This window comes from Oryctolagus cuniculus, chromosome 14 (genome assembly GCF_051225735.1).
Source record: "Oryctolagus cuniculus isolate XC-2025 breed Fujian yellow rabbit chromosome 14, ASM5122573v1, whole genome shotgun sequence".
Classification (NCBI taxonomy): Eukaryota; Metazoa; Chordata; class Mammalia; order Lagomorpha; family Leporidae; genus Oryctolagus; species Oryctolagus cuniculus.
This window is the reverse complement of record NC_142880.1, coordinates 74,766,867-74,793,876: the sequence shown is the minus strand read 5'-3', so window position 1 is coordinate 74,793,876 and position 27,010 is coordinate 74,766,867. Positions and strand designations below refer to the sequence as shown.

Genomic DNA, 27,010 nt, shown 5'->3' with positions numbered 1-27,010 from the left:
TTGGAAGTTCAGGGAATGACACTATTGGTATGGAAGGGTGGGTACCTTCTTGGATTGAGCCATTTTGCTGTCCCCTTAGGAAACACACAGTACAGAAAATCAGGTTGATCTGTTTCTCTTTGTGATCCAGACAATGTTATAATTTACTTTAGGCTGAATATTAAATAACAAGTTATGACCATCATTTACAGTGCAAACTTGCACAGTTGAGTGGCACTTGTTATAGTTCTCAAGGTATTAAGATGTTTTTAAGCAAGACTCCAGATGGGGTGGCAGGATGAAATTGGTAGTTTTGCCTTTCTTTTTTAGAGAAACAAAAGTATTTGCATTACTAATATTCCATTTAGGGAAGATAAGTATATTTTGTTGTATGAAACAGTTGTGGGAGAAGTTTTCATTTTAAATTGAATTGAACCACTATATTCCCAAAGTTGTACCTATGAAATTTGCATTCATTAAATAAAAGCTTGAAAAAAATAAATTGAATTTTAAGAAAACTGTGGTTTTACTTTTTATCTTACGCTGTCCCATTTCTTCACTGAATCATATTTGTTGTAGTGAAATGACCGGTTATATAGTCAATCTGGCTTTGTTTTTTTTTACTTCAAGCTATTTTTAAACTCATATGTAATGTTAATACTTTGATTCCTTTTTACTTTTAAAGGCTTTAGCAGGTAGAGTAGAAAGAGACAACACATCTGGGTGCCTCTGAGTAGCAGGGTTCTGTTGTAGCTGTGTTATGCTTAGCTTGTAGGGACACAATTTACAGACGTCCTAGCTACTATATAAACTTGAAATCTGCAGCATCAGTCACAGCCTAATAGCTGGGGCACCTAGTTATAGTAAGGAATTCCCGACAGCTTCTGCTGTTGTCTGTTGAAGCCCCCCCCCCCCCAACAGTGGCATGATTAAAGCATTTTCATAGTTTTATTCAGTTATGTATGTGTGAATACACACGTATGCACATGAGCATACGCAGCATGAGGAAGCAATTTTAACTGCTGGTGGCAATTTGCAGCATATGCTGAATAAGTGAAAATTTGGGACATAACCTATTTGGTGTCTTCTACAGAACAGAGACTTGTGCAGTAATAACAACAAGTTCATAAAGTAGTTTTAGTTCCGTTCTTCCATCAGATACTGATAGCCGACAATGTACTCTGCCAGCCAGAGAGCACAGGGGTGAAAGTTACTTAAAGTCATATACCGCGGAGTAAAACGCCCGGGGTAGGAAGCACTTCTCGGCTCCCTGGGACGAGGATTAAACATTGCCTGTGTGGTTTGCAAGTGAAGTGGTGCTGTTGAGTGATCCCTTTGGAAAGAGTGGCCTCAAGTTTTGAAGGGGAAGCGTATATGCCGCAAAGCTTCTGTTAAAGCCAGTTCATCGAGACGAGGATTCGTTTGTGCCTTGTTAAATATTTGGGAGACGTTAAGACTGTTTCTATTTGACTTGCACTAGAGATTTCTTGAACAGTGTTCCTCTCCAGTCAGCTAGAGGACGAGGGCGGACGGGAAAAATTGGCTTCGTCTCTATTTTATGCGCAGCCAAACTTGCTCTTATGTTTGTAATATTTTAAGGAGTTCAATAGGAGGCCCTTGATTCTTTGATGTAATGCCACACCGCAGTTTAACGAGAAAGGTTTTTAATATTGTGTGCAATATTGAAAATTTCTGCCAGCTCAGACCCAATATAATATAACGTTAGATGTACACCTTGGATTCCTTCTTGTCATGCATCCCCCCCCTCCCCACCCCACACCACCCCCAGCTGAAACAGGTATTTACAAAAGTGCTCAGATCAATTTTTGTAAAGGGGCACCCTGACGGGTACCATGACTGAAGTGTGACATGAGCCTTTTCCAATACAATGGGTGGCCTAACATTCCAGTGGAAAAGCCCAAGCTCATTAAATATTCGGTTCCTTTTTTCCCCCCTCCTCCCCGCCTCACACACACTTCGCTGGAGTCGCACTCAGTCTGGGGTTTCTTCACTGAAGACGTAGGAAAATTGCTCCGAGTTCTCAGATTGAATTTTTTATGTGTATGACTTCATGATAGCATTAGCATGTGCTTTGATCCATGTGTGAAAGGCGCTGGGTCGGCGTGCATTGCCGTATCCAGATGGTGTTACAGGGAACAAACAGTTGTGTTTTAGGATTTCTCAATAGACTGTCTAGACTGGCCGTGCAGCAGACACATACAGCCACCCATCAAATTAGCGTTTGTCAGATTTATGGTAATGGTTCACCAAAGCCTTCCTGTCATTGACATTAAGATTTACGCCTCCGAAGTTATTTTGTCTTCCACAGAATATAGCTTGTGATTGCTCGGGTCTAAAAAAAGGAAAAGAAAAAAAAAAAGTTGAAGACGGAAAAGTCTTGCTTGAATGTGCGCTGTTTCTGAATGAAAAAGAAAAATATCACAGGAATGCAACAGTGGCTTGGGCTTAGGCGCTGTATTGATTAGGAAAAGGCACCCTCCCCGCCCCCAGCCCCCTTAAGTGATAAGAAGGGATGCTGGGTTGGGGCTGGTGTGTCCCATTTGCCCCCGTTGGAAAGAAAAACATGTATGTGGGTGACTCTGGCCAGATTTTGCCCTTTCATGTCGTTACTCCGGGGTAACACGATCTGCTGCCCCAACGCGCGGGGAATCACCTCTTGACAGGCAGTGTGTCCATTCTCAGTAGAAATGTTTTCCCAAGTCTGGCCAGGCCGCCTTTGATCCTACCTCCTTCCACTGTGGGGGTCACAGCTACTATGCGAGGCAAGAGTCACAGGGTCCCCGCGAGGACAGTGAGAGACCGGGAGGGTTTAAAATAAATAAATAAATAAATATGACCCAGACCCTCTCCGGTTCTCAGTCGTGGGCATTAGGGAGCCTGGAGGGTGGAAATGCCCGCACGAAGTGTTGGGGCACTGCAGGTTATCCTTGGTGCTTGTCTGTTTGCAGTCACTGGGCCAGCGATATGTTTTTTTGCTGGGGGGTGGGGGTCCAAAGCAGTTGATGCGACGAGGGTGCATCCCACCCTGGGCATGCTGAGGCATGTCTGAGAACGTGTTTTTCTATCGTGTGTTGATGTAACTGACAAATGGTGAAACGCCTGGGAGTGGATGCAAACGCCGAGCCGGCCATGGCAGGCGATCTATGGGGGAACAGGCTATGCCTGGGGAGGGGAACGGCTCTAGGTTTCTCAAAGGAAGGACTTCTCCTCTGGGGACGCCCTGCCAAGCCCTGGGTGTGTCCGGACTGAGCTGCGGCCTATTCTGTTACAGGGCAGGAGTCTTAGTGCAGGGTTACGCTTGCCCCTGCGGGTCACGGAGCGCAGCGTTCTCGGAGCTGGTGCAGGGAGTTCTCGGAGGTGGTGCAGGGACCGAAGGCTCCGTGCTGACCTGCAGTGGCACCCGCATCTCCCCCGCCCTTCCCTCCTCTCCTCCTTCCGCTTGTTCTTTAACAGCAATCATTGGATAGACAGTCAATTTACTCTTTTAAAAAAGACTTCTTTCTCGGGCGCGTGTCCAAATTTAATGAGAAAGTATATTTTACGCATTGTAACCAAGGTACTGTAATTGTTGCTCGAGTCAGGTAAAGCTTAATGGATTTTCAGTTTTGCTCATTTTCAGGTCTTTACATATTGACGTAAATGCATTAAATGAAGATGATTTCCTGCGTTAATTTCTTTGAGTGTTAGAATTTCACTTGGTTTGCAGTGTTTTTTTTTTTTAAATGAACTATGATCAGTTTATAGAAAAGAATATTATCTGTGTTATACAGCTATACAGTTAGAAACAGTCCCAAGAAAATAAGGAGAAATGTTTGCTACACAGATTGTGCTACAGCAGCTTCTTCTCTTTCTGCCTCTGTTCTTTTCTCCCTTTTTTACTCAGACTGTTAAGAGAATTACTTACTACAATTCCTTTTCAAAAATCTATTTCCTAAGGAGTCTCAGTGATCTTTGCTTGCATTAATTTCCCATCCATTGTTAAAAAAGAGTGATCATTTGAGGGAGCATCTCAAAAGTGCATCTAATTACTCTCCCACCTTGCCTTTTGTAACACTGATTTGTGGGTGTGGAAATGGTGAGGGTTCCTGGGGGAGCATCCTAAGTTAGTCACTTGCTAGCATAGTTACCATTTCGGACTTGAAAACTATTTTAAGTTTGTGGTAAGAAACAGTATAATTTTTACAAGACACATTTATAGTGTTTTTAAAAAGTTAACTACCCTTCTTAAACGTGTGTTTTGTTGGAAATTGCAGGAGTTGAATGGAATGCCAGTCTTTTAGTAACCCGTGAAAAGTTATTTGAGTAAAATCCCTTTTCTTCTTTAGTTTAAGAGTTGACTCTGTGAGACTCCTTCACATTTTTTTACCATGAAATTTTTTTTTAAAGATTTATTTGTTTATTTGAAAGGCAGAATGATAGAGAAAGAGGGAGAGACAGAGAGAGAAATAGGAGAGATCGATATTCTATTTACTGGTTCGCTCCCCAAATGCCTGTGACATCCAGGTTTGGTCCAGGCCAAAGCCAGGCGCTCCACCTGGGTTTCTCACATGGGTGGCAGGGACCAAGTACCAGGGCCATCATCTGCTGCCTTTCTTGGCATATTAGCAGGAAGCTGGATTGGAAGTGGAGCAACTGGGACTTGAACCTGTACTTTGCTATGTGATGCTGGCATCCCAAGCTGCAGCTTAACCCATCGCACCACAACGCTGGCCCCTAGTTGGAAATTTTAGCTGTATACTTTATGCTGTTTGCTTGATCAGACAACACATTTAAAACAATCATAAGATGTTAATACTTTCATAGGACCTTAGAGAGCATCTAATTTAACAAGCACTTTTCTGGTTGCAGAAAAAGAGGCAGGGAGAGGGTGGAATTTGTGGGTTAAGCCCACAAAGCTGGGATGCCACTTGGGTTTCCCACTTAGTTTCTCCCCACAGTAAATTATTGCTTTTGTGTAGCTGGAGGTGCACTCATGCCTTTTTTTTTTTTTTTTCGCTCTGTCAAATGTGCTTAATCTTTCTCAATCTCCATTTGACGAAGTTGTTCAAAGCTAAGGAAGCACATTGTATTTTCTTTGAGCAGATTGTACGAACAGAGCAAATAATTTCAAAAATGAAGTGCACTGGGACAGACACTTGTTGATTGTCTACAATAGCCATTTATCCCTTCTTGCTAAAAGAACTCCAGTTTCGAGGCAGGAATGTGCCTAGCACTAGGCAATGAATCATGATGTGTCTGAGCCCCATGCACGCCTGTGTTTGTCTCCCTGTTTCTCAGCTTCACTTACAGCTCAGTGTGGCTGTGTTCCTGGGCTTTGACCAAGGATGATATGGGCAATGGAGAAGTCTGCTTGAGGTGGTTTAGGGGGAGCTGCTGCTTTGTCATGAAAAGGGACAAATGTGGCTGACTCCCTTTTCTCTCCCCCTTCCTCTTTGCCTTTTCCTTTGCTGAACCTGAGTGTGACGTCTGGAGCTGCAGGAGCCTTCTTACTACCTTGGGGGAAGAGTCCATCTCCCCCCCACCCCATTTGTTTAAATCAGGGGTTGGCAAATTATGATCTATGGCTGGTTGCCTATTTTCATAAGTGAAGTGTTATTGGAATGTAGCCATGCCCACTTGCCGGATGCACATTGTGGCCACCTTCACAATATGACAGAGTTGAATAATTGCAGCAGAGACTGTATGGCTCACAAACCTAAAATATTTCCTCTTGGGCTCTTTGAATGCAGTAGCACCTGGTTTAAAGCTCCAGACAGTGAATTTTCTGTTACCTATAGTCAACACATTCCTAATGGAATCAACCAGTATCCAAGGTCCCTGAGCAAAGTTGTGACGTGGCGTCTCTTCCTACTGGAATCGCCCTTGCTGGTTAAGTAGGTGTGCTTGCCATGGAGCGTTTTCTTCAGTGCAGGCTTTATCATTTATTTCCTTCCTGAACTTTCTGATTCTCCTTTAAAAAAAAGAATTAAGATGAGAATGTAAAAGGGTTTCATTCCAGAGCTACCTAAAACTAACATCAGTTCTTTGCTATCCTAGTCTTATAACTAACTGAGCAAGGAGTCGCTTTGTGGAGCACAGCTAAGGGAAACTGCCTGGACCTTCAGTCAATGAGTAAGGTCTACGGGATCTCAAAGGCTTAACCGATGTAACAGCTTTTCCGCTCCTTGTGTTGTGCTCCATACGGCCACTGTCTACCCCACCCCTACCCCTAGACATGTGTGTGGCCTTCTGTGATCTGGAGGGACCAGGTTGAACACTGGCAATAGCACCCATTCTGTGACACTGTGTGATACTTTCTGCATGCCAAACATATCACTACTCTGAGACCGGAGAAACACTGGAAATGTGCTTCTGGCTTAGTAACAGCTAGCTTTGGACAGTCTGTCATTTGAACCATAAAGACAATGCAAGTTTGCTTTTATGTGTGACTGCCAAAGTAAATAAAAACTATCTAACAAACCTATGTGTTTTTGTTTTGGTTGCTAAAAGTACCAGAGAAGAATTGTACTGGTTTTGTGGATTGTGTCAAGCATTGTTGCAGAAAGAACACAAGGTTGGGTTCTAGCTGTCTCTGAATTTACCATGAGTCATTTGTCAACTTAATGAAGTTTTCTGTGCCACAGTTCTGCATCGGCAAGGAAAAGAGATTGGACTACATGGTAGTTAAAGTCTCTTCAGCTCTAAGATGTATGTAATTGGAAAAATTCTTCACGGTGGCTGGAAACCACTTGAGGATCAGTTGTTTCAGACAACAGCAACAACACACGAAACGTCTTGGAAAACCCATGTGCCTTCGTGGGAATGGCCCTTTGTTTTCCAGGTGCAGGGATCTCAGAGGGTTTGGCATGCTCAAGCACCCTTCAGTGTCAGAGGAATTTTCTGGGGATGGAATTTGTGCATGAATTTGATCTCTTTAATGGCAAATCAAACACAGTATATCTCACAATACATTTATCATTTTGTTGAAGTAACACATCGGGCTCCTTTAAAACCACTATCTTTTAGTGCAGGTTTGCTGGGAAATATTAAAAGTAAATTAGTTTTAAAGGGTCGATTCTAGGAAAAATGGACAATACTAACATTGATTTTACTCAAAATTCTCTTGCCTTAAGAAATTATTGTTAGTTCATGAGAACGTTTTAATTTTACTGGGGAATTTTGTAGCACAAAGTGCCTCTGTAGCAGGCTCTTACTGTTTATTTTGAAGTCTGCATATCAGACACTTCGTTTTTGGTAAGAACTACTTAATAAAAGGCATTTTTATGACTTTTGCTCATTGTAGTTAGACTTTTTTTTGCCTTTTCAGCCTACCTGGATGACAAAAAGGATACAATTTTGGTATTGCATTCAAGCCAAATATTAAGACACAAAGAACACATGATTGTAATTTTATCACTTACTCTTTTTTTTTTTTACTTTTTCAAAGAAATGTCTCTTTAGCTATTCTGTAAGTATGTTCTAATTAACAGTCTACAGCCTTCTAACTCACTATGTATCCTTATATTTTGAAAAGAAAATTGTGATGTAAGAAAGATAGCTGTTCTGCTTCTCTAAGAGAGAAAGGTGCATTTTGAATAAGTAATAGATTAAAAAAATGTCAGTTTCAAAGCCTAGAAACATGTTGACTTTGCAAACTATTCTTATTTTTTCTTTCTTTTGACAGGCAGAGTTAGACAGTGAGAGAGTTATAGACAGTGAGAGAGAGAGACAGAGAGAAAGCTCTTCCTTCCATTGGTTCACCCCCAAATGGCTGCTACAGCTGGCACTGTGCCAATCCGAAGCCAGGAGCTAGGTACTTCCTCCTGGTCTCCCATGCGGGTACAGGGACCCAAGCACTTGGGCCATCCTCCTCTGCCCTCCTGGGCCACAGCAGAGAGCTGGACTGGAAGAGGAGCAACCGGCACTAGTACCCGGCGCCCCAGTAGGAACTAGAACCCGGGGTGCCAGCGCCCACAGGTGGAGGATTAGCCAAGTGAGCCATGGCGCCTGCCACAAACTATTCTTAAGATAGCCTTTATCTACAATGTACCTGGCCATTATCTAAATTCTAAAGATGACCTTAGTTAAAGGTTTTGTTTTCATGAAATATGCTTTTGACTAAGGAAGACCCAAGTATAGATATTCTTTTTTTTTTTTTTTTTTTCTTGACAGGCAGAGTGGACAATGAGAGAGAGACAGAGAAAGGTCTTCCTTTGCCATTGGTTCACCCCACAATGGCTGCTGCGACCAGCGCGCTGCGGCTGGTGCACCGCACTGATCCGAAGTCAGGAGCCAGGAGCTTCTCCTGGTCTCCCATGCGGGTGCAGGGCCCAAGGACTTGGGCCATCCTCCTCTGCACTCCTGGGCCACAGCAGAGAGCTGGCCTGGAAGAGGAGCAACCGGGACAGAATCTGGCATCCTGACCGGGACTAGAACCTGGTGTGCCGGTGCAGCAGGTGGAGGATTAGCCTAGTGAGCTGTGGCACTGGCCCCCAAGTATAGATATTTAAAAAGAATGGCATTTACCTGTGCTATAAAATACAGGCATACATATTTTTATAATAATATCATACATAATACATAGGTGAATATTGAATTTTATACCATATCTTTTACTTTTTTGATTTGGTTTATCTTTTTATAAGGTTTATACATGAAGGACATATTTTTAAAAGATCAAATAATTTTATAGAGCATATATTTTTTATTTTCTTTATAGAAAATGATTCATTTCCTTCTGCTTCCAGTTTCCTCTAACATCTCTCTCTCTCTCTCTCCCTCTCTCTCTGTCTCTGTCTGTCTGTCTCTCTCTCTCTGGCTTCTACATCTTCAGCTGTGTAGCTTTGGGGGGGAGGATGCATACCCCCACCATTCTAGTTAATGTGTGTGTGTCTACTTCTAGATTTTTCAGTTTTACACTGATGTCTTTTCTGTTCCCTAATGTACATCTTTACCTACTTCCAGCCAAAATGGTCAATGTGTTTACATTTTTATGCCTTTAAACTTGCCATTCATAGGTGGCATACACTTTATTATAATAACTTTTCCTTCTTAGTCTATTTTCCCAAGAGCCAATTATTGTCTTGTTTTGTCATTTATTTAGTTTGTTGTGTCCTCATCATCAATTGTTTCTGCAGTCTCTTCCCCTAAGTTGTATAAATATCTTAAAAATTTCGGATAGGTGTGTTATAAAATTCTATCAAATTCATCTTCGCAGTGACATTTCTCCCACAGCTCTGGTCTGCTCCAGTTGGGACTGATTGCTGCCCAGACCAGCCATGTGCCTGTTACCCCTGGGTGCCCTGAGTATTGTGCTGGGAGGTCCTTTTAGGCTCCTGCCTAACTTCCCAGGCTTTCTCTCTCTTAGCTTACCCCAGGGTGCATTTTTTTGAGACCTTACTTATCAGATCATAGTTGATGGTTAAGTTGGTGTAGAATTCTAGGCTGGAATAATTTCCTTCACAATTTTAAAGCCATTACACCATTTCTTTCTAAACTTCTTCGAAATTGTTGTCACCCAGAGAAATGATGTTGTTTTGATCCCAGACCCTTTGTATCTGATGAGCTTTTTTTGTGGTGGTGGTGGTGATTTTGTTTGTCTTTAATCCCGTTTGGCAAAGGCAGCCTTCTGAAATTTCATGGTGTGCTTTGGTGTGTGACTACTTTCATAGCCAATGTGTTAGGGCTTGGTGATTTCAAAACTCAGATCCTTAAGTTCTGTGACATTTTCTTGAATTTCTTCCTCTTGTCTGTTTGCTCTCTCGGAATGATTCTCTAATTTTTATAACTTTTATCTTGTGTATTTTCATCTCTTTGTCCTTTAGCCCCATTTTCTGGGAAGTTTTTCTCAAATTTATCTTTGAAGTCTTGTATGGAGTTTCACATTTCTGCTCACCCCTACTCCTTTTTTCCTTCTAGTCTAAGAGCTACTTTTTGTTTTGTAGCATCCCCCTGCTGTTCCGCTTTCATAGATGCTGTGCGGTTTAACTTTAGGCTTTTGTTTGTCTTTTTGGGCTATATATGTGTGTGTGTGTGTATATATATATATGTGTGTGTATATATATATGGCTTTCATTACCTTTGCTTACTTCTAGTTGCTTTTTGTTTTTCTTTTATTTATTTATTTATTTATTTTTGACAGGCATAGTGGACAGTGAGAGAGAGACAGAGATAAAGGTCTTCCTTTTGCCGTTGATTCACCCTCCAATGGCCGCCGCGGCCGGCTTGCTGTGGCCAGCGCACCGCGCTGATCCGATGGCAGGAGCCAGGTGCTTCTCCTGGTCTCCCATGCGGGTGCAGGGCCCAAGGACTTGGGCCATCCTCCACTGCACTCCCAGGCCACAGCAGAGAGCTGGCCTGGAAGAGGGGCAACTGGGACAGAATCCGGCGCCCCGACTGGGACTAGAACCCGGTGTGCCGGCGCCGCAAGGCAGAGGATTAGCCTAGTGAGCCGTGGCGCCGGCCTGCTTTTTGTTTTCTTGTGTTAGGTTTCTATCTTTCACATTAATGGCTTTCTGTAGATGCAACTCTTGTCTGTCTCTTCATATTTAAAAGTGGATCCTACAAAGCTAAGTCAGAGTTCTGTGAGCACTGAAGGCATTTGTCTTCTCTGAGTATCACCACAAGGGTATTTGGCCCTAAGGATTGTGCCGTTAGTCTTTTATTTATTTATTTTTTTTTAAGATTTATTTATGTATTTGAAAATCAGAGTGAGTGAGAAATAGAGAAAGAGATCTTCCATTCACTGGTTCATTCCCCAAATGGCCACAGTGGCTGGGGCTGAGCCAGACCAAAGCCTAGAATTCCATTTGGGGCTCCCATGTGGGTGGCAGGTACCCAAGCACTAGGGCCATCTTCCATTGCCTCCCTTGGTGGATCAACAGGGAGGTAGATTGGAAACAGAGCAGCAGGGACTTGAAGTGTGGCTCTGTGGGATGCTAGAGTCACAGGCTGTGACTTCACTTGATGGGCCACAGTGCCGGCCCCAGCCTGTAGTCTCCCTGTTTCAGATTGGTCAGATACTTCACTCCCCTGAAGAGTCTTTCAAGCTCCCACCTGGAAAATATAAGCGTGGCCCTCAGTGCTGTGGGGCGAGTGAGGGGAGGGGGCTGGGGATCTCACCATTCCCCATGCTCAGGTGTCATTGAATGCCCTTGGCCGTGAATCCTCCGTCTCCTCCTTTCCAGACAGGGACTGTCTAGTCTTTCCTCAAGGGGCGCAGGAGGAGAGGGTCTGGAGCTCCAAGTCCTCTGTGAAGAGTCTTCCTGTTTTTAGCCCCTTCTTCGTGCCCGTTTGTAATGGGTCTCAGGTTCCACCCTTGCCTGAACTTCCTGTAAATCTTGTAAGCTCTTGTAAGTCTTGTAAGCTCTGTAACTTCCAAATTATTATAGCTATCTGCTAGGTACAGTGGTGTTTATGTGTTTTTAAAAAATTCTCTTTTGTAATCATTTCAATGAAGCTTCAGGAGAAAGTGGAACTAAATGATTGTATTCAACTTGCTGCTTTAATCAGAAGTCTTTTCTCGTCTTCCTGATTATGGATTGTCTTCTCAACAGGCAGTGGGGCCTGCGAACTGAAGTGCCGTGTGCAGTACGCTAGGACAGGAGTAAGGCTGAACAGAGGTGTGCTCTGTCTGTGTCGAGATGTTTGTGCCTTTCATGTTTTTAGGAAGCAGTAGCGTTGTGAGGGGAAGTGGAGTCGGGAGGTGGGAGGTGGGGTAGGAGTAGAGCATCGCTTTGGAAAGGATGTTAAGAACAGCTAGACCTTGAAAAAAGTATTATTCTCCTACTCAGTGCATGCACATGGCCACATCCAGTTGTGTACTAAAAGGATCCAGGAGAGTTTGGAATGTGCCGCCTATTGTGTGTTTCCCATCCAGTGTTGTTGTTGGTTTTTTGTTGTTGTTGTTGTTGTTTTTTAATTTGACAGAGTTAGAGAGAGAGAGAGACAGAGAAAGGTCTTCCTTCCATTGGTTCACCCCCAAATGGCCGCTACAGCCGGCGCTGTGCCAATCCGAAGCCAGGAGCCAGGTACTTCCTCCCGGTCTCCCATGCGGGTTCAGGAACCCAAGCACTTGGGCCATCCTCCTCTGCCCTCCTGGGCCACAGCAGAAAGCTGGACTGCAAGAGGAGCAACCGGGACTAGAACCTGGCGCCCATATGGGATGGCGGCGCCACAGGTGGAGGATTAACCAAGTGAGCCACGGCGCTGGCCCCTATCCAGTGTTTTTTAAATATTTATTTATTCACTTGCTTGTTTCTGCTTTATTTGAAAGGCAGGGTGACCACCATCCGGTGGTTGAATCACCAAATGCTTACAATAGTCAGGGCCAGGCAAGTCACTGTCAGGAGCCTGCAGCTCCTTCCCGGTCTCCCATGTGTGGGTATCAGGGGCCTGGGTACATCATCTGCTGCCTCCCAGCATGCACTTTAGCGGGAGGCTAGATCAGAGTGGAGGAACCAGGATTCCAATATGGGATACAGGCTTCCCAATCAGCAGTTTAAGCTGGTGCACCACATGCCTTGCCCAGTGGATTTTGATTCTCTTTTGTATTGTATTTTCTCATCGTGTGGTGTAGGGTACCCATGTAGGAAGAATGAGGTTTCTCTCCTAGAGGAGCAAGTGTTCTTTAGAAAAGGGAGTAGAAATAAGATAGCGGTGTCTCATGCACAGATATCCCTTTTCATCATCTACAAAGTTTAGTACTGGTTTGACTAGAAGAACCCTTCTTGTTCCAAATATCTATCCTTTGAGCATTTTGGAAATTTATTATATTTTAAAAATTGCTTATTTTTTTCACATATAAGGTTTGGCCGTTCATTCTGCTTCTTATTTTGTGTCTGATTGTTAAATGTAGGCTCTTCTAACCTATCTCCATGGGTTGTAAGAAGTCTGTTGGTTTTGGTGTGTTTATATGTTTGGCTGCTGATTTAGTCTGTTTTGCTTCATTCTAACAAAATATCTGGGGCTGAGTACTTCATAAGGAAAAGAAGTTTATTTAGCTCACAGTCTTGGAGGTCCAAGGGTGTGGTGCCAACATCGGCTTCTGGTAAGGGCCTTGTGGCAGATAGCTTCAGATGGCGGGAGCACATGTGGGAGAAAGAGAGATCATATGGTGAGAGAGGAAGAGAGAGAATGAGCTGAGAAAGCCAGGCTCACCTTATAACAACACATTCTTTAAGTAATTAATCCATTCCCACCATAACTAACCCACTTCCATGAGATGGACATTAATCACAACCAAGGATGATGACCTAGTTACCTCCTATTAGGGCCCACTTCTTAAACTTCCACTACCTCTGGGGCTGGTGTTGTGGCATAACCAGTAAACCTGCCACCTGCAGTGCCAACATCCCATATGGGGGCCAGTTCAAGTCCTGGCTGTTCTATTTCCAATCCAGCTTCCTGCTAAAGTGCCTGGGAAGGTAGCAGAAGATGGCCCTGCATCAGTGTGTGAGACTTGAATGAAACTCCTGGCACCTGACTTTGGCCTGGCCCAGCCGTTGTGGCCATTTAGGGAGTGAACCAGAGGATGGAAGATCTCTTTCTCTCCCTCTCTATCTCTGCCTTTGAAATAAATAAAATAAATCTTAAGAAAAAAAGTTCCATTACTTCTCAACATTGCCACACTGAGGACCAAGTTTCCAGCACAAGGAACCTTTGATGAGTGTGTAGGGGGCAAAGAGGGCAAATCATATCCAAACCCTAGCAGCTGCCCTGACCTTTTTTAAAAGATTTATTTTAGAGCCGGCGCCGCGGCTCACTAGGCTAATCCTCCGCCTAGCGGCGCCGGCACACCAGGTTCTAGTCCCAGTCGGGGCACCGGATTCTGTCCCGGTTGCCCCTCTTCCAGGCCAGCTCTCTGCTATGGCCAGGGAGTGCAGTGGAGGATGGCCCAGGTGCTTGGGCCCTGCACCCCATGGGAGACCAGGAAAAGCACCTGGCTCCTGGCTCCTGCCATCGGATCAGCGCGGTGCGCCAGCTGCAGCGCGCCGGCCGCGGCGGCCATTGGAGGGTGAACCAACGGCAAAGGAAGACCTTTCTCTCTGTCTCTCTCTCTCTCACTGTCCACTCTGCCTGTCAAAAAAAAAAAAAAGATTTATTTTATTTATTTGGAAAGCAGAAAGATCAATTTTTCCTTCCTCTGGTTCACTCCCCAAGTGGCCATAATAGCCGGGCCTGGGCCAGGCCAAAACCAGAAGCTAGGATCTCCCATATGGATAGCAGGGACCCAAGTACTTGGGCCATCATCTGTTGCCTTCCCAGGCACATTAACAGGAAGCTGGGACCCAAACAGACCTTGATATGGGATGCCAGCATCACAAGCTGTGGCTTAACCTGCTGCACCAACGGTGGCCCCAGTCCTTTCCATCTTTAAGCTCAACTGTTCTTCCCTTCTTCACACTCCTCCCCCTCCCCCCACCAGAGTCTTCTCCTGTCTCTTCATCTGAATGAGTTATCACTATTAAACTACCCCCCCAAGCCTTTTGAAGTACAATTGATGAATAACCTGTTAAAACTGTTGTTAAAGGCTCCCTATGTTTTCCCTCCATAACACTTCTCACTGCCAGTAGTTTTAGCATGTGTGTCCCTTTGATAATTCTCTGCCAGACTCCTAAGTCCCATGAGGGCAGAGCCCATGTCTTCCTTGTTCACCATAAATCCCTACCTCTTAACACTGATTCCCAGGGCCAGTACTATAGCACAGTGGGTAAGCCGCTACCTGTAGTGCTGGAGTCCCATATGGGCGCAGGTTTGAGTCCTAGCTGCTCCAGTTCTGACCCAGATGTGCTATGGTCTGGGAAAGCAGTAGAAGATGGCCCAAGTCCTTAGACCCCTGCATCCGCGTGAGAGACCTGGCTTCTGGCTTTGGATCAGCTGATTGGCACAGCTGCAGCCATTGTGGCCAACTGGGGAGTGAACCAGTGATGGAAGACCTCTCTCTTTCTCCCTCTGCCTTTCTATCTCTCTCTGTGCAACTCTGACTTTTTTTTTTTTTTTTGACAGGCAGAGTGGACAGTGAGAGAGAGAGAGAGAGAGAAAGGTCTTCCTTTGCCGTTGGTTCACCCTCCAATGGCCGCCGCGGCCGGTGTGCTGCGGCCGGCACACCACGCTGATCTGATGGCAGGAGCCAGGTGCTTTTCCTGGTCTCCCATGGGGTGCAGGGCCCAAGCACTTGGGCCATCCTCCACTGCACTCCCAGGCCACAGCAGAGAGCTGGCCTGGAAGAGGGGCAACTGGGACAGAATCCGGTGCCCCGACTGGGACTAGAACCCGGTGTGCCGGCGCCGCAAGGCGGAGGATTAGCCTAGTGAGCCGCAATGCCGGCTAGCAATAACTCTGACTTTCAAATAAACAAATAAACAAAAACAAAAACAAAAAACACTGAGTCATTGAGTAAAGGGTACCAACCAGAAAGTTGGCCTTCCCGGCATCTTTTAGATGCTGCATAGTTCGAGAAGCCCTAGTTTGAGGTGCTGGAATTAGTTGGGTTTTTTTTTAAGCTTTATTTCAAAATAGTTCTTAATTTATAAAGCAAAAATTGTGACATCTCCTATTAGTGTCTTTGTGACTATTAATGAATCACACCCAGCTTGGAATTAGGTTTTTGCACCCATATGTCTCATAACTGTACATAACTTATATAACTGCTAGAATTAAACAGGTTTGTCTTTGGGCCAGATAATTTTAAGTAAAAATTTGATGTTTATTCCCAGTGTTTGTTTTCTTTTGGTTTTCTTCTCTATGTCTCTTAATTTTATATCCATCTAGATTCACCAAAAAATATATATATAAATCATAATATTATATAATATTTGTAATTATAAACATATAATTTGTAATTATAAATAATACCAATATAATCAATTATGTATACTATATAATCATATACATAAATCATGTCAAGTGCTTGATTTGATAATGGCTAAGTTGCTACTTGGGAGTCCCTGGGTTTGAGTCCTGACTCAACATCTGACCCAGCTTCCTGCTAACGCACACCCCGAGAGGCAGCAGATGGTGACTTAGACGTTTGAGTTTCTGCCACCTGTGTGGGAGAACAGGATTAGGTTCCCAGCTCGTGGTTTTGGCCTGATCTACTCCTCGCCATTGCAGGTATTTGGTGAGTCAACCAGCAACAAATGTGAGATTTCTGTGTCTGTCTTGTTTCTCAAATATAATTTATCTTTAAAAATTCACTTTACTATACAAACGGTGAAGGTGGAAGAGGAAGGGCCAAACCGGAGGAGGGGCAACAGGCAAGGAAACAGTTCTGTCTGTTAAAGACTGAAGATTTTTAAAGATTTATTTATTTATTCGAAAGTCAGCGTTACACAGAGAGAGAGAGTGGTCTTCATCCAATGGTTCACTCCTCAGATGGCTGCAACGGCCGGAGCTACGCCGATCTGAAGCCAGGAGCCAGGAGCTTCTTCTCGGTCTCCCACACGGGTGCAGGGGCCCAAGGACTTGGGCCATCTTCCACTGCTTTCCCAGGCCATAGCAGAGAGCCAGATCGGAAGAGGGGCAGCTGGGGCTAGAACGGGCGCCCACGTGGGATGCCAGCACTTCAGGCCAGGGCGTTAACCTGCTGAGCCACAGAGCCAGCCCCTACACTAGATATTTTTAAAATATTGAACAGTTAATCATTTTGTCCTTCTCCACACCCTAGAAAATTATGAATTTGAGAAAAAACAAGTTCATAGTGATCAGCAGTCATCTGCGATAGCTGTTTCTGGAGGCCGTCTTTGTCTGACTCGTGCATTTGACCAGGAGTCCTAAGAGAAGAGGCACGTGGCTGTCACATCTCTAGTTTTCTGTAGCGAATTCCCAGAGACTTGCCAGTTAGCTGGTTTATCTCAGAGGCAGGACAGTGCAATGGTTAATTTGGGGGCGGGGTAGAGGGCAGACTAAGCTTCTATTTAATTCCAGGTCATGTTAGCTGTGTAATCTTGGGCAAGTGGCCTCTCTGAGCTGCAGTTTCCTTTGCAGACACAGGGGCCTGATTCAAGTATAGCCCTCCCAGGGGAGGCCTGGAGATTAAAAGCAATAATCAGCCGGCGCCGCGGCTCACTAGACTAATCCTCCGCCTAGCGGCACCGGCACACCGGGTTCTAGTCCCGGTCGGGGTGTCGGATTCTGTCCCGGTTGCCCCTCTTCCAGGCCAGCTCTCTGCTGTGGCCCGGGAGTGCAGTGGAGGATGGCCCAGGTGCTTGGGCCCTGCACCCCATGGGAGACCAGGATAAGTACCTGGCTCCTGCCATCGGATCAGTGCGGTGCACCGGCTGCGGCGGCCATTGGAGGGTGAACCAACGGCAAAGGGAAGACCTTTCTCTCTCTCTCTCTCTCTCTCTCACTGTCCACTCTGCCTGTCAAAAAAAAAAAAAAAAGCAATAATCACTGTGAAGTCCTGCAAATAGCAACGATGATTATGAGTAAAGGACTCTGCCCTTCTGCAGGTACTTCCTTGAAAAATCGTGCACAAGTTACAAGAAACCAGGAGGTCTTCCACAAGTCCGTGGAGATTATGTATTCTGAAAAAAACTATGGGTGCAGTTCAAATTTTTTGTTTTTGCATCAAAATGCTTTCTACTTTGTGGAAAGTGGATTTAAAAGATATGTTTATTTTGGTGCAAAAATTTTTGAAAGCTATGCATGGTTATTTTCATAATACATATTTTCCCATGGGCTTTATTTATTTGAGGAGGTGTGGGGGGGAGAGAGAGAGAGAGAAAGTGAACAAGAGCAAGAGAGGAAGCGCTTCTATCTGCAGGTTCACTCCCCACGTATTCACAGTGGCTGGGACTGGGCTGGGCTGAAACTGCGAGCCAGGAACTCAATCCAGGTCTTCTGTGTGGCTGGCAGGAACCCAGTCACTTGAACCATTACCACTGCCTCCCAGGGTCTGCAGTAATTAGCAGAAAGCTGGATCCAGAATCTGGAAATTGAGCCCAGGCTCTCTGATGTGCGATGTGGGTGTCTTCTTAACTTCCTGCCCCCCCCCCAAAAAAAAACCTTTTAAAGTGCCCTTATATCTAGATTCTGGATGTTAACTACTAATGACGAGTTTAATTTGCTCTAAAATAGGCAAAATGTTGAAAATCTGTGCTTTACTTACGGTCTTTGATCCACAGTGCCAAAGGGGAACATTTGAAATTTTAAATCTTTTGAGTTTTTAACTATTATGTGACTGTACTAAAATGTAAAGAGAGAGGGAAAAGCATACAAAGGTTTATTGGAAACTTTATTATAACTATTTTTCCAGATATGTTTCCTTTTTTAACTATTTATTTTAAAGACAGAGTTACAGAGAGAGGAAGAGGGAGAGGGAGAGAGAGAGAGAAGTCTATCATCTGCTGGTTCACTCCCCAGATGGCTGCAAGTGCCAGTGCTGAGCCAATCTGGAGCTGAGCTGATCTGAAGCCAGGAGCTTCTTCCAGGTCTCTCACATGGGTGCAGGGTCACAAGGACTTGGGCCATCCTCCGCTGCTTTCCCAGGCATATTATCAGGGAGCTGGATTGGAAGTGGAGCAGCAGGGACTGGAACCTGTGCCCATATGGGATGCCGGTGTTGCAGGCTAGGGCTTTAACCCACTGCACCACAGTGCCAGCCTACTAGTATTACTATCTTTAGTTTCTAGAAAGAAGACGGGCACTGGGTAATGTGTCAGGATTTTAAGAAGGCCACAGTCTGGGGTTAGTCTATTGCCACGGAGATAATGGGAATTCATACTGAGGTAACATAGGTACAGATGCACGGCTCACAGCAACACATGTCTGCCCAAAGCCTTAGCTCGTTTATGACAGGTTAAGACGAGGTTCTCAGCAGAAAGTGTTGAGAGAGAAAGCAGAGCGAAGGGGCTGATTCCGGAAAACGTGGCCAGTGCACAGTTCTTGCAAGTCTCCTGCGGGAGTCACGGCGAGCAGAAGGGAGTCTGGCATGGAGAATGGTCGCATGTGACTTGTTTTTCATCAACTGTCCGTGGCTGTGAATGGAAAAGTTCAGTCTTTAGTTTTGTTTTCTTTTCACTCTCGCTGTTACTAATGTCATTATCACAATGGGAAATTTTGTGGTTTGGTGAAGGTTTTCCAAACATGTGATTTCTCTCTCACCATGAGAACTGTATAACTTTACCATGTATCCTGTACTGCTCTGTTCCTCAAAGTGGCGTATGCAGTAGCTCCAGGTTTTTGGATTTTAGAGAATTATAATACCAACTTGAACAAGAAACCCTGGAGAGTGAGCAGAGGTGGGACTTGGTTTTGTTAATAAGGACAGTAGAGAAACAACACTTGTGGACTGTCAGTTCATTTCATAACTTAACACCCTCCCCCACCATGGAAAGATTACAATCTTTGAATAAATAAATCCCCTTTCAATCTTAAAAGGGTAACTTTTTCTTCATAATGGAAAAGCCCTACGTTGTTCTGGTTTGCCTTGTTTCACTGTGGAGCACAGAAAACTTCACTGAGCAAATACTTGATCTATGCAGGCATAAAAATACTGTCATGATTTTTTTTTTTTTTTTTTGGACAGGCAGAGTGGACAGAGACAGAGAGAAAGGTCTTCCTTTGCCGTTGATTCACCCTCCAATGGCTGCCGTGGCCGGCGTGCTGCAGCTGGCGCACCGCGCTAATCCGAAGGCAGGAGCCAGGTACTTTTCCTGGTCTCCCATGGGGTGCAGGGCCCAAGGACTTGGGCCATCCTCCACTGCACTCCCTGGCCACAGCAGAGAGCTGGCCTGGAAGAGGGGCAACCGGGACAGAATCCGACACCCCGACCAGGACTAGAACCCGGTGTGCCGGCGCCGCAAGGCGGAGGATTAGCCTAGTGAGCCGCAGCGCCGGCCAAAAATACTGTCATGATTAAAATTATCTTCAGGACTCCTAAAGTCAGTGCAACTGAGGAGAACTAGAGCTTTGTGTTAATCGTTGGATAGCTGGCCATACTTTCACAGTCTTACAAAAAAATAAGAACAAGAGCTTGTTTTTGTTTAACTGGTGATTTAGGAGGACAAATTGAGTGGTATTAAATAGTCAGTTATCCAGAGTCTATTCTAATGGATAATGTAATGGCTATGAGAAGGGACTTGGGATGCTAAGAAGCATTTTGGAAAAATATATTCTTGTTGATGTGATATAGAGTTGAGGCAATGGTCAAATGAGCAGGAGAAGTTAAATATTGCTCTGCTTGGTTTTAAAATATATTAACATTTTCCATTTGTTGATTATAGATAATGCCCTGCTGCTTGATATTAAAGCCAATTTGTGTTCTGTGAGGTCTATACCCGTGTATGTGTGAGCATGTGGACACGTGACTGTGTACATGGAACAGAATGAGTTAAGGTGGGAGTGGCATGCAGTGGGACTTGCTGTAAATGCAGGTGAATAAGATGGGACTGGGTGGTGAGGAGAAAACAGGCTGGGGTTCTTTTAAAGATGTTGGGGCAAAGTGTCCCCACAAGAGCTGAATGTCCATGGAAAATAAGAAAGCTCCTGAAACCCCCAGAAAATGAGGGATTTTATCACCTTACTTGCCTAGCCTTCTAATAGAAAACTGCTCCTTCTCTAGGACTTCCGGTTTACTGCTTTGAAAATCAGGAATATGTTAAGGCTTTTCTGTTGATTTCATTCATGCAAGAATGTATTTCAGGTTTTTGGATGTTAGACCTTAGGAAACCGTTAAGAAGCAGGGAGAAGACTAACAGCACAACACTCTCCCCTCCGGACACTTAACATGGCCTTTCGTATGAGCCGAGGGAGCTGGGTCAATCATTGTTCCCTTCTCAGCATCCCGCTTGCATGGGTATTAGTTCTCTGTTGCTGCTGTACCATACTGCCCACACTTAGCATAAAGCCACACACATTTATCACTTGACAGTGCTGGCATCTGGAAGTCTGAAATGGGTCTCATCAAGCTAAAGTGAAGGTGTCGGCCAAGCTGATTCCTTTCTGGAGGCTCCAGGAGACGCACTTTCTTGCCTTTTTCAGCGTCTTGGCACTGCCTGTTTCCCTTGGCTGTTGAACCCCTGTCGTCTTCCAAGCCACCCTTGACTAGGGAGTCTTTCTCACAGCAGCCATCTCTGCTTCTGACTCTGCTGCCTCCCTCTGCTGGGCTTGAGGACTTGTGGTTGCATCGGGCCCACCTGGCTGAATCGAGGATAATCTTTTTAAGGTCAGCTGATTAGCAACTGTAATTCCTGAGTAACAAAGTCAATTCTAGGGATTAACACTTGGCTGTCTCTGGTGGAATCCATTGTACTACCTGCCACACCACTCAAGCACACAAGTATATAGACAGTTTTCCTGATTTGGGTTGTATGGGGGATGTTTACTTGTTACACCTGCCTGTAAAGAAGTTAAATGTTAAAACTTTTTAAAGGTTTATTTATTTATTTGAAAGTCAGAGTTACACAGAGAGAAGGAGAGGCAGAGAGAAAGAGAGAGAGAGAGAGAGAGAGAGGTCTTCCATCTGCTGGTTCACTTCCTACTTGGCTGCAATGGCCAGAACTACACCTATCTAAAGCCAGGAGCATGGAGCTTCTTGCAGGTCTCCCACATGGGTACAGTGGCCCAAGCACTTGGACCACCTTCTACTGCTTTCTCAGGCCATAGCAGAGAGCTGGAATGGAAGTGGAGCAAGCAGGACGCGAACCAGCACCCATATGGGATGCTGGCACTGCAGGTGGCGGCTTTACCCCCTGTGCCTCAGCACTAGCCCCAAATGTTAAACTCCTAAGTGGGACAGAAGTCATTAAACTCAAGCTAAAGAAAGGACTTAATCATATGACTTATTAATTTAAAAAATGTTATTTATTTATTTTGACAGGTTGGGTTTGAGTGGAGGAGGAAAAGAAAAAGTAAGAGAGGAGAGAGTGAGAGAGGTCTCCCTTCTGCTGGTTCATTCCCCAAATGCCCACAGCAGCCAAGACTGGATCAGGCTGAAGCCAGGAGCCAGTAGCTCAGTGGAAGTCTCTCACATGGGTAGCAAGGACCTAAGTACTTGACCCATTACTTCTTGCCTCCCAGGGTACACTTTGGCAAAGCTGGAACTCCAAGCTAGATGCTCTGATATGGGATGTGTGTGTCCCCATTGGTGCATACGACTTTGAAAACCTTAAATTTCTTTTATATTTTTTAAGATTTTTATTTATTTGCAAGGAAGATTACAGAGGGCAGGAGGAGATACGAAGATAAGAGAGAACTTCCACCCTCTGGTTCACTCCCTAGATGGTCACAACAGCTTGGACTGGACCAGGCTGAAAGCAGGAGCCCCGGAGCTTCTTCCAAGTCTCCCACATGGGTGCAGGGGCCCAAGCACTTGAACCATCTTCTGCTGCTTTCCCAGGTGCATTAGCAGGGAGCTGGATTGGAAGTAGGGCAGCTGGGACTCGAACAGGCACCCATATTGGATGGTAATGTAGGCAGCTGCTTAACCCACTATGCTACAATGCTGGCCTCTAAAACCTTGAATTTCTGATTTATGTGTTCCATGTACTCTGTGGGTATCCATGTTTGGGCTCTGAGGGAATTCCTTCTTGCTCTGAGTTTTTTGCCATCTGATTTTCATCCACATGTGTTTTTAAATTTCTGGCTTGATGTTTCCTAAGAATGTGCAGCTACTAACGTTGGAGATCGTGGAGATGATGTATTGTCATTTTGGGTTACCTATTGAATAAAAATGATTCAATGATACTTTATAAAGCAAAGAAACAAAGACTTCCCTCAGCACTGTTGTGATGGATGCAGGAACCACTTATACCGTGGTCTTGCTGTGGGAGAGAAAGATTGGGCTGACATAAGCAAGTTGGAATTTACCACTGAGGAATAGTGTAGGGGAGGCAGTGGATGTTAAATTACTAAGAGGAAACATGTGGGGTTTGGGGAATTCTGCATAACCTGACCTTGATATGTGACTGGTCAAGGAGTTAGATTAGGTTCATGAGCCGAAAGCCACACCTCCTTTGCTTTGTGTTGCCATGTTCACCTACCTGTCAATCAGGAGACCCTCTCCCCAGGAAGTACTTCCTGTTACCCAGGACGTGGAGGGTGGTACCACGTAAACACTCCCGTTTTTTCTAAAGCTCATAAAAAGCTCGGAAGAATGGGAAACTCTCTTCTCTTCATGGACTCAGGATGAGCAGAGCATGGTATGATAATTGCCTTTCTTTGGCCTTCTTTCCAGAAATAAAGCCCTAGTGAGCCTGTATATTTTTCTCACTTTGTAAATAAAGTTTATCACAGTGCATGCTGTGTTTGGGCCTGTATTTAGAATTCTTCTCTAAGTAAAAGGCAAGAGCCTGGAAAATTAATTTAGGCCCAATCCATCCCATAACAACCTAACAGAATTCTACAGAAGACAAGCCAGGGTGATCAGATATCACCTGTTAAATGGTGGAGAATGAAGCACTTGGTCAGGTTATCAGGGGTTCTTGCTAAACTGACTTGGCAGGGCTATCCTTAAATTGAGTTTTACACGCAAGTGCACAGATGGACTTGAGAAAACCTTCAGAAGCCTGGTAATAGGTTGGCTGAGCAACGAATCTTTGACTCTGAAATGGCAACCTCTTGCTCCTTGCATGATGATATCATGGGCGAGGTAGTGGTCAGGTGCAGAGCGAAGGAGACAGGAAACGCTGAAAGAGGTGCATCTGGACAGAGATACTCCTGTGACTGGTTACAGCATCAAGACTAAGGCCCTGGGGAACGGAGTGCTTTGGTCTTTGATAAACCATGGATGTGAGCTAGGGGTGGAACCATGGAAAGATACCGAGATATTCTCATGAGAATCACTGAAGCCATGGAATTTCAGGCGTTTAAGTGGCTGCGGAGGTTGTGGGAGTTATGTATACCAGGATCATCCAAATGAACTGCAGGAAAATAATGGAAGTAAATGGGACTGGTTGGAAGGTAGGAATCTTGTTGCTGTAGTATATAATGTTTAAACAGAATAGAAGAATCACTGTAGAGTCAGGGTAATTGTGGTTTGGTTTATTGAGTTTTAACTTTCGCCTATCTGTGATAGAGTATGGTGAGAGGCATAACATGTGTAAACAGTTTGTAATTAACAGTTGAAGTGCTTATTGCCAGGGTAAAGTGAATTTTCTGGGGCACCTGCATCAACGTATGTCTCTGTTTTCTCTCAGTTAATACTATGAATATGAAGACAGTGCAGCAGTGGCCTCTCCTTAACCCTAGTACAGATAACCCTTTATTAGGGAGTTGATTTATAATTGTATCAACTCATTTTTGAGAGAGGATTTCTTTCTGCCTTTCCTTGTGTAGTTTTGAGGACTGCCATTGGGTTTGTAAACACTTGTTTCCACAGCCTGTTTCTTAATGCAAGTCATGGCATAAGCGTCTTCCTTGTCTAGAGTTCTCATGTCTTGGCTGCCTCTCAAAGCTTGAGGTAAGCAAATTTGGATGCCATGCATCTGATGCAGTCTTGTCATTTTGATACAGTTTTATGCTCAGTGTTTTATAAGCCTTTGAAAATAGCTGAATGTTTTAAATAAGTGAATGAGCTGCTGCTGTTTGGACTTGCATTTCCCACCCCCTACCCCGAATGTTGAAGCCCTGATTGAATCTTGTTGGCTCAAACATCCAGACTTGTTTCATGTACTGCACTAGACAGATTGCTTGTAAGAAATGTAGGCAGGTAGAAGGATTAGTTTTAATTATGTTCAGAGCTAGTGTGAGCATGAAGTAGGGCAGTCCCTGCCGCTTGGGTGCTTTCTGTGACATTGACCTGAGAGGTGTGTTCAAAGAGCCGTCCTGTGAAGTCCTTTACTTGGCATTCACGAGATGTTTCTGATTACCTGCAGAACAGACACCTAGGCGAGTTTGTGCTGCCTTGGTTCTTTCTTGCTTTCTCTCTCTCTCTCTCTCTCTCTCTCTCTCTCTTTGTTTCTCTTTCTCTCTCTTTCTCTTCTCTCTCTCTCTGTCAACAATGAATTGCCTGATTACTACTCCTATCTCACCACCTTTCTCTCTTATACTTCCAGTCCCTGTTGCTCTATCAGCAAATTCTCACCATGGTCTTTTTAAGTGAAACAAATATAGAAACCAGTTGAAATGCTCCAGGTACATTAACGTATAAGGAGATTAGAGAGGAATTAGCTACCTGAACAGGGGAGCCACTGCAGGCTCTGTATGACCTACCCTGGCTGTGTTTTCTGTTCTTCCCTCTCTGGCGCACAGATCAAGTTCAGGAGTTGGAGAGTGGGAATGGGTGAAACCCAGACTTGATGTTTTTCAGTTTTGTGCTTGTTTCTTTTCTTTCTCTATAATTAAAGGGAAAAAACCCAATTAACCAAAATAAGCTTTAAAAATCCTTCAGAGAACTCACTGCAATGCTCTAAGTTAGTGTGTGGTTATCAACTACATTCTTCTTTATGCTGCTGATCTGTGTTCAAAGTGAAGTTTCCCCATGAATTTTGCGAGAATTTTAACTACCTTTCCTTTAGGACTCAAGCCATATAGTTTCTTTTTTTCAAAAAATAGTATTTAGATGTTTAGTTTTTAATTAAAAAAATTTGTTTTTAATTTGAGAGATAGAGCGAGCGAGCGAGTGAATGCTTATCTGCTGGTTTACTGCCACAGCGTCCACAATGACCAGGTCTGGGTTGGGTCAAAGCCAGGAGCCAGAAATGCAGTCCAGTCAGGAACCCAATTATCTGAACCATCACCACTGCCTCCCGGGCTCTGCACTGTCACGAGCCAGAGCTGGGGCTCCAAACCTAGGAGCTCTGATAGGGAACACATGGGTCTTAAAGTGAAATACTCACCCCCAGGCTATATAATTTCAGCAGCTGACATTTGTTCCTTTAATAAGGATTACAGATTTGGGACAGAAATTTGCTGAGATTTTTTTTTTTTTTTTAAGATTTTATTTATTGGAAAGACAGAGTTACAGAAAGGGGTCGAGACAGAGAGAAGTCTTCCATCCGCTGGTTCACTCCCCAGATGGCCCCAATGGCTGGAGCTGTGCCAATCCGAAGCCAGGAGCCAGGAGCTTCTTCCAGGTCTCCCACATGGGTGCAGGGGCCCATGGACTTGAGCCATCTTCTACTGCTATTCCAGGCCATAGCAGAGAGCTGGATGGGAAGAGGAGCAGCCGGGACTAGAACCAGCGTCCATATGGGATGGTTCAGACCAGGATGGTAACTTGCTGCGCCACATCTCCAGCCTGCTGAGATTTTTTTAACCTTTGACCTGGTTACTGTTTGACTTCACTGCCAAAGATTTGTTTGAAAAAGGAGTTTTATGTTCCCTAGCTTTTAAGTTTAAATTTTCAATATATTTATAATGGTTTAAAATTGAACAGTTCAATTTAAGTTCAAGTCTAGAGTAGGCAGAGACTAAGGAACTGATTTCTTTTAAGTGTAGGCAGTTGTCCCCACTTATATGCAGAGTTGCTTTCTGAAGTTTGGGTTATCTGCCAGTTTCCTCCTATCAGCTGCAGTCTGAAAGTATTACATTGGAAATCTCTTAAATAAATAATCCAAGTTGAAACTGGGTACTCTTCTTACTAACTTGATGGAGTCTTGTGCTGACCTCCAGTCAGTCATCTCTGTCTAGTGGATTCACACTGCATGTACTACCTGCTTGTTGGTCAACTTAGTGGCCATTTCAGTCATCAGATGTGTTCAGGTAACCTTTGTTTTACTTAACAGTGGCCCCAAAACTCAAGAGTAGTGATGCTGGCTATTTTATTATGGTGTATTGTTATACTTGTGCTACTTTATTATTAGTTATTGTTGGTACTCTCTTACTGTGCCTTATTTATACATTAACCTTTATCATAGGTGTATGTGTGTAAGAGAAGACCGATCAGATGCAGAGTTCAGTACTGTGATTTCAGGCATCCAGTGAGAGTCTTGGAACATATCCCCTACAGATAAAGGGGGACTGCTCTATATGTTTGAGTTTTGACAAAGTTAGGTTGTGCACTGCATGCTTGCTTAGTTTGCAGTATTTTGGTGAGATACTTTCTCAAACTCTGCCAAGTGTTTTAGTGAACTCTGCTTTAAAAACA

The 27,010-nt window shown here is 44.4% G+C and overlaps 1 protein-coding gene across 8 annotated transcripts in view; it reads left to right on the top strand.

Moving 5' to 3' along the window:
• ARL15 (ARF like GTPase 15) overlaps positions 1–27,010 on the top strand; it is a 486,108-nt gene that overhangs the window by 125,463 nt on the left and 333,635 nt on the right. Inside the window, exon 1 of one of the 8 annotated variants that reach the window (XM_089312776.1) lies at positions 23,020–23,123. The exons of the other annotated variants lie outside the window; for them this stretch is intronic. Within the exon in view, the coding sequence (XP_089168902.1) occupies positions 23,121–23,123 (3 nt within the window). The 5' untranslated portion in view covers positions 23,020–23,120. Of the gene's footprint in view, positions 1–23,019; positions 23,124–27,010 lie in introns of those variants that run through there. 8 annotated transcript variants of the gene reach the window in all.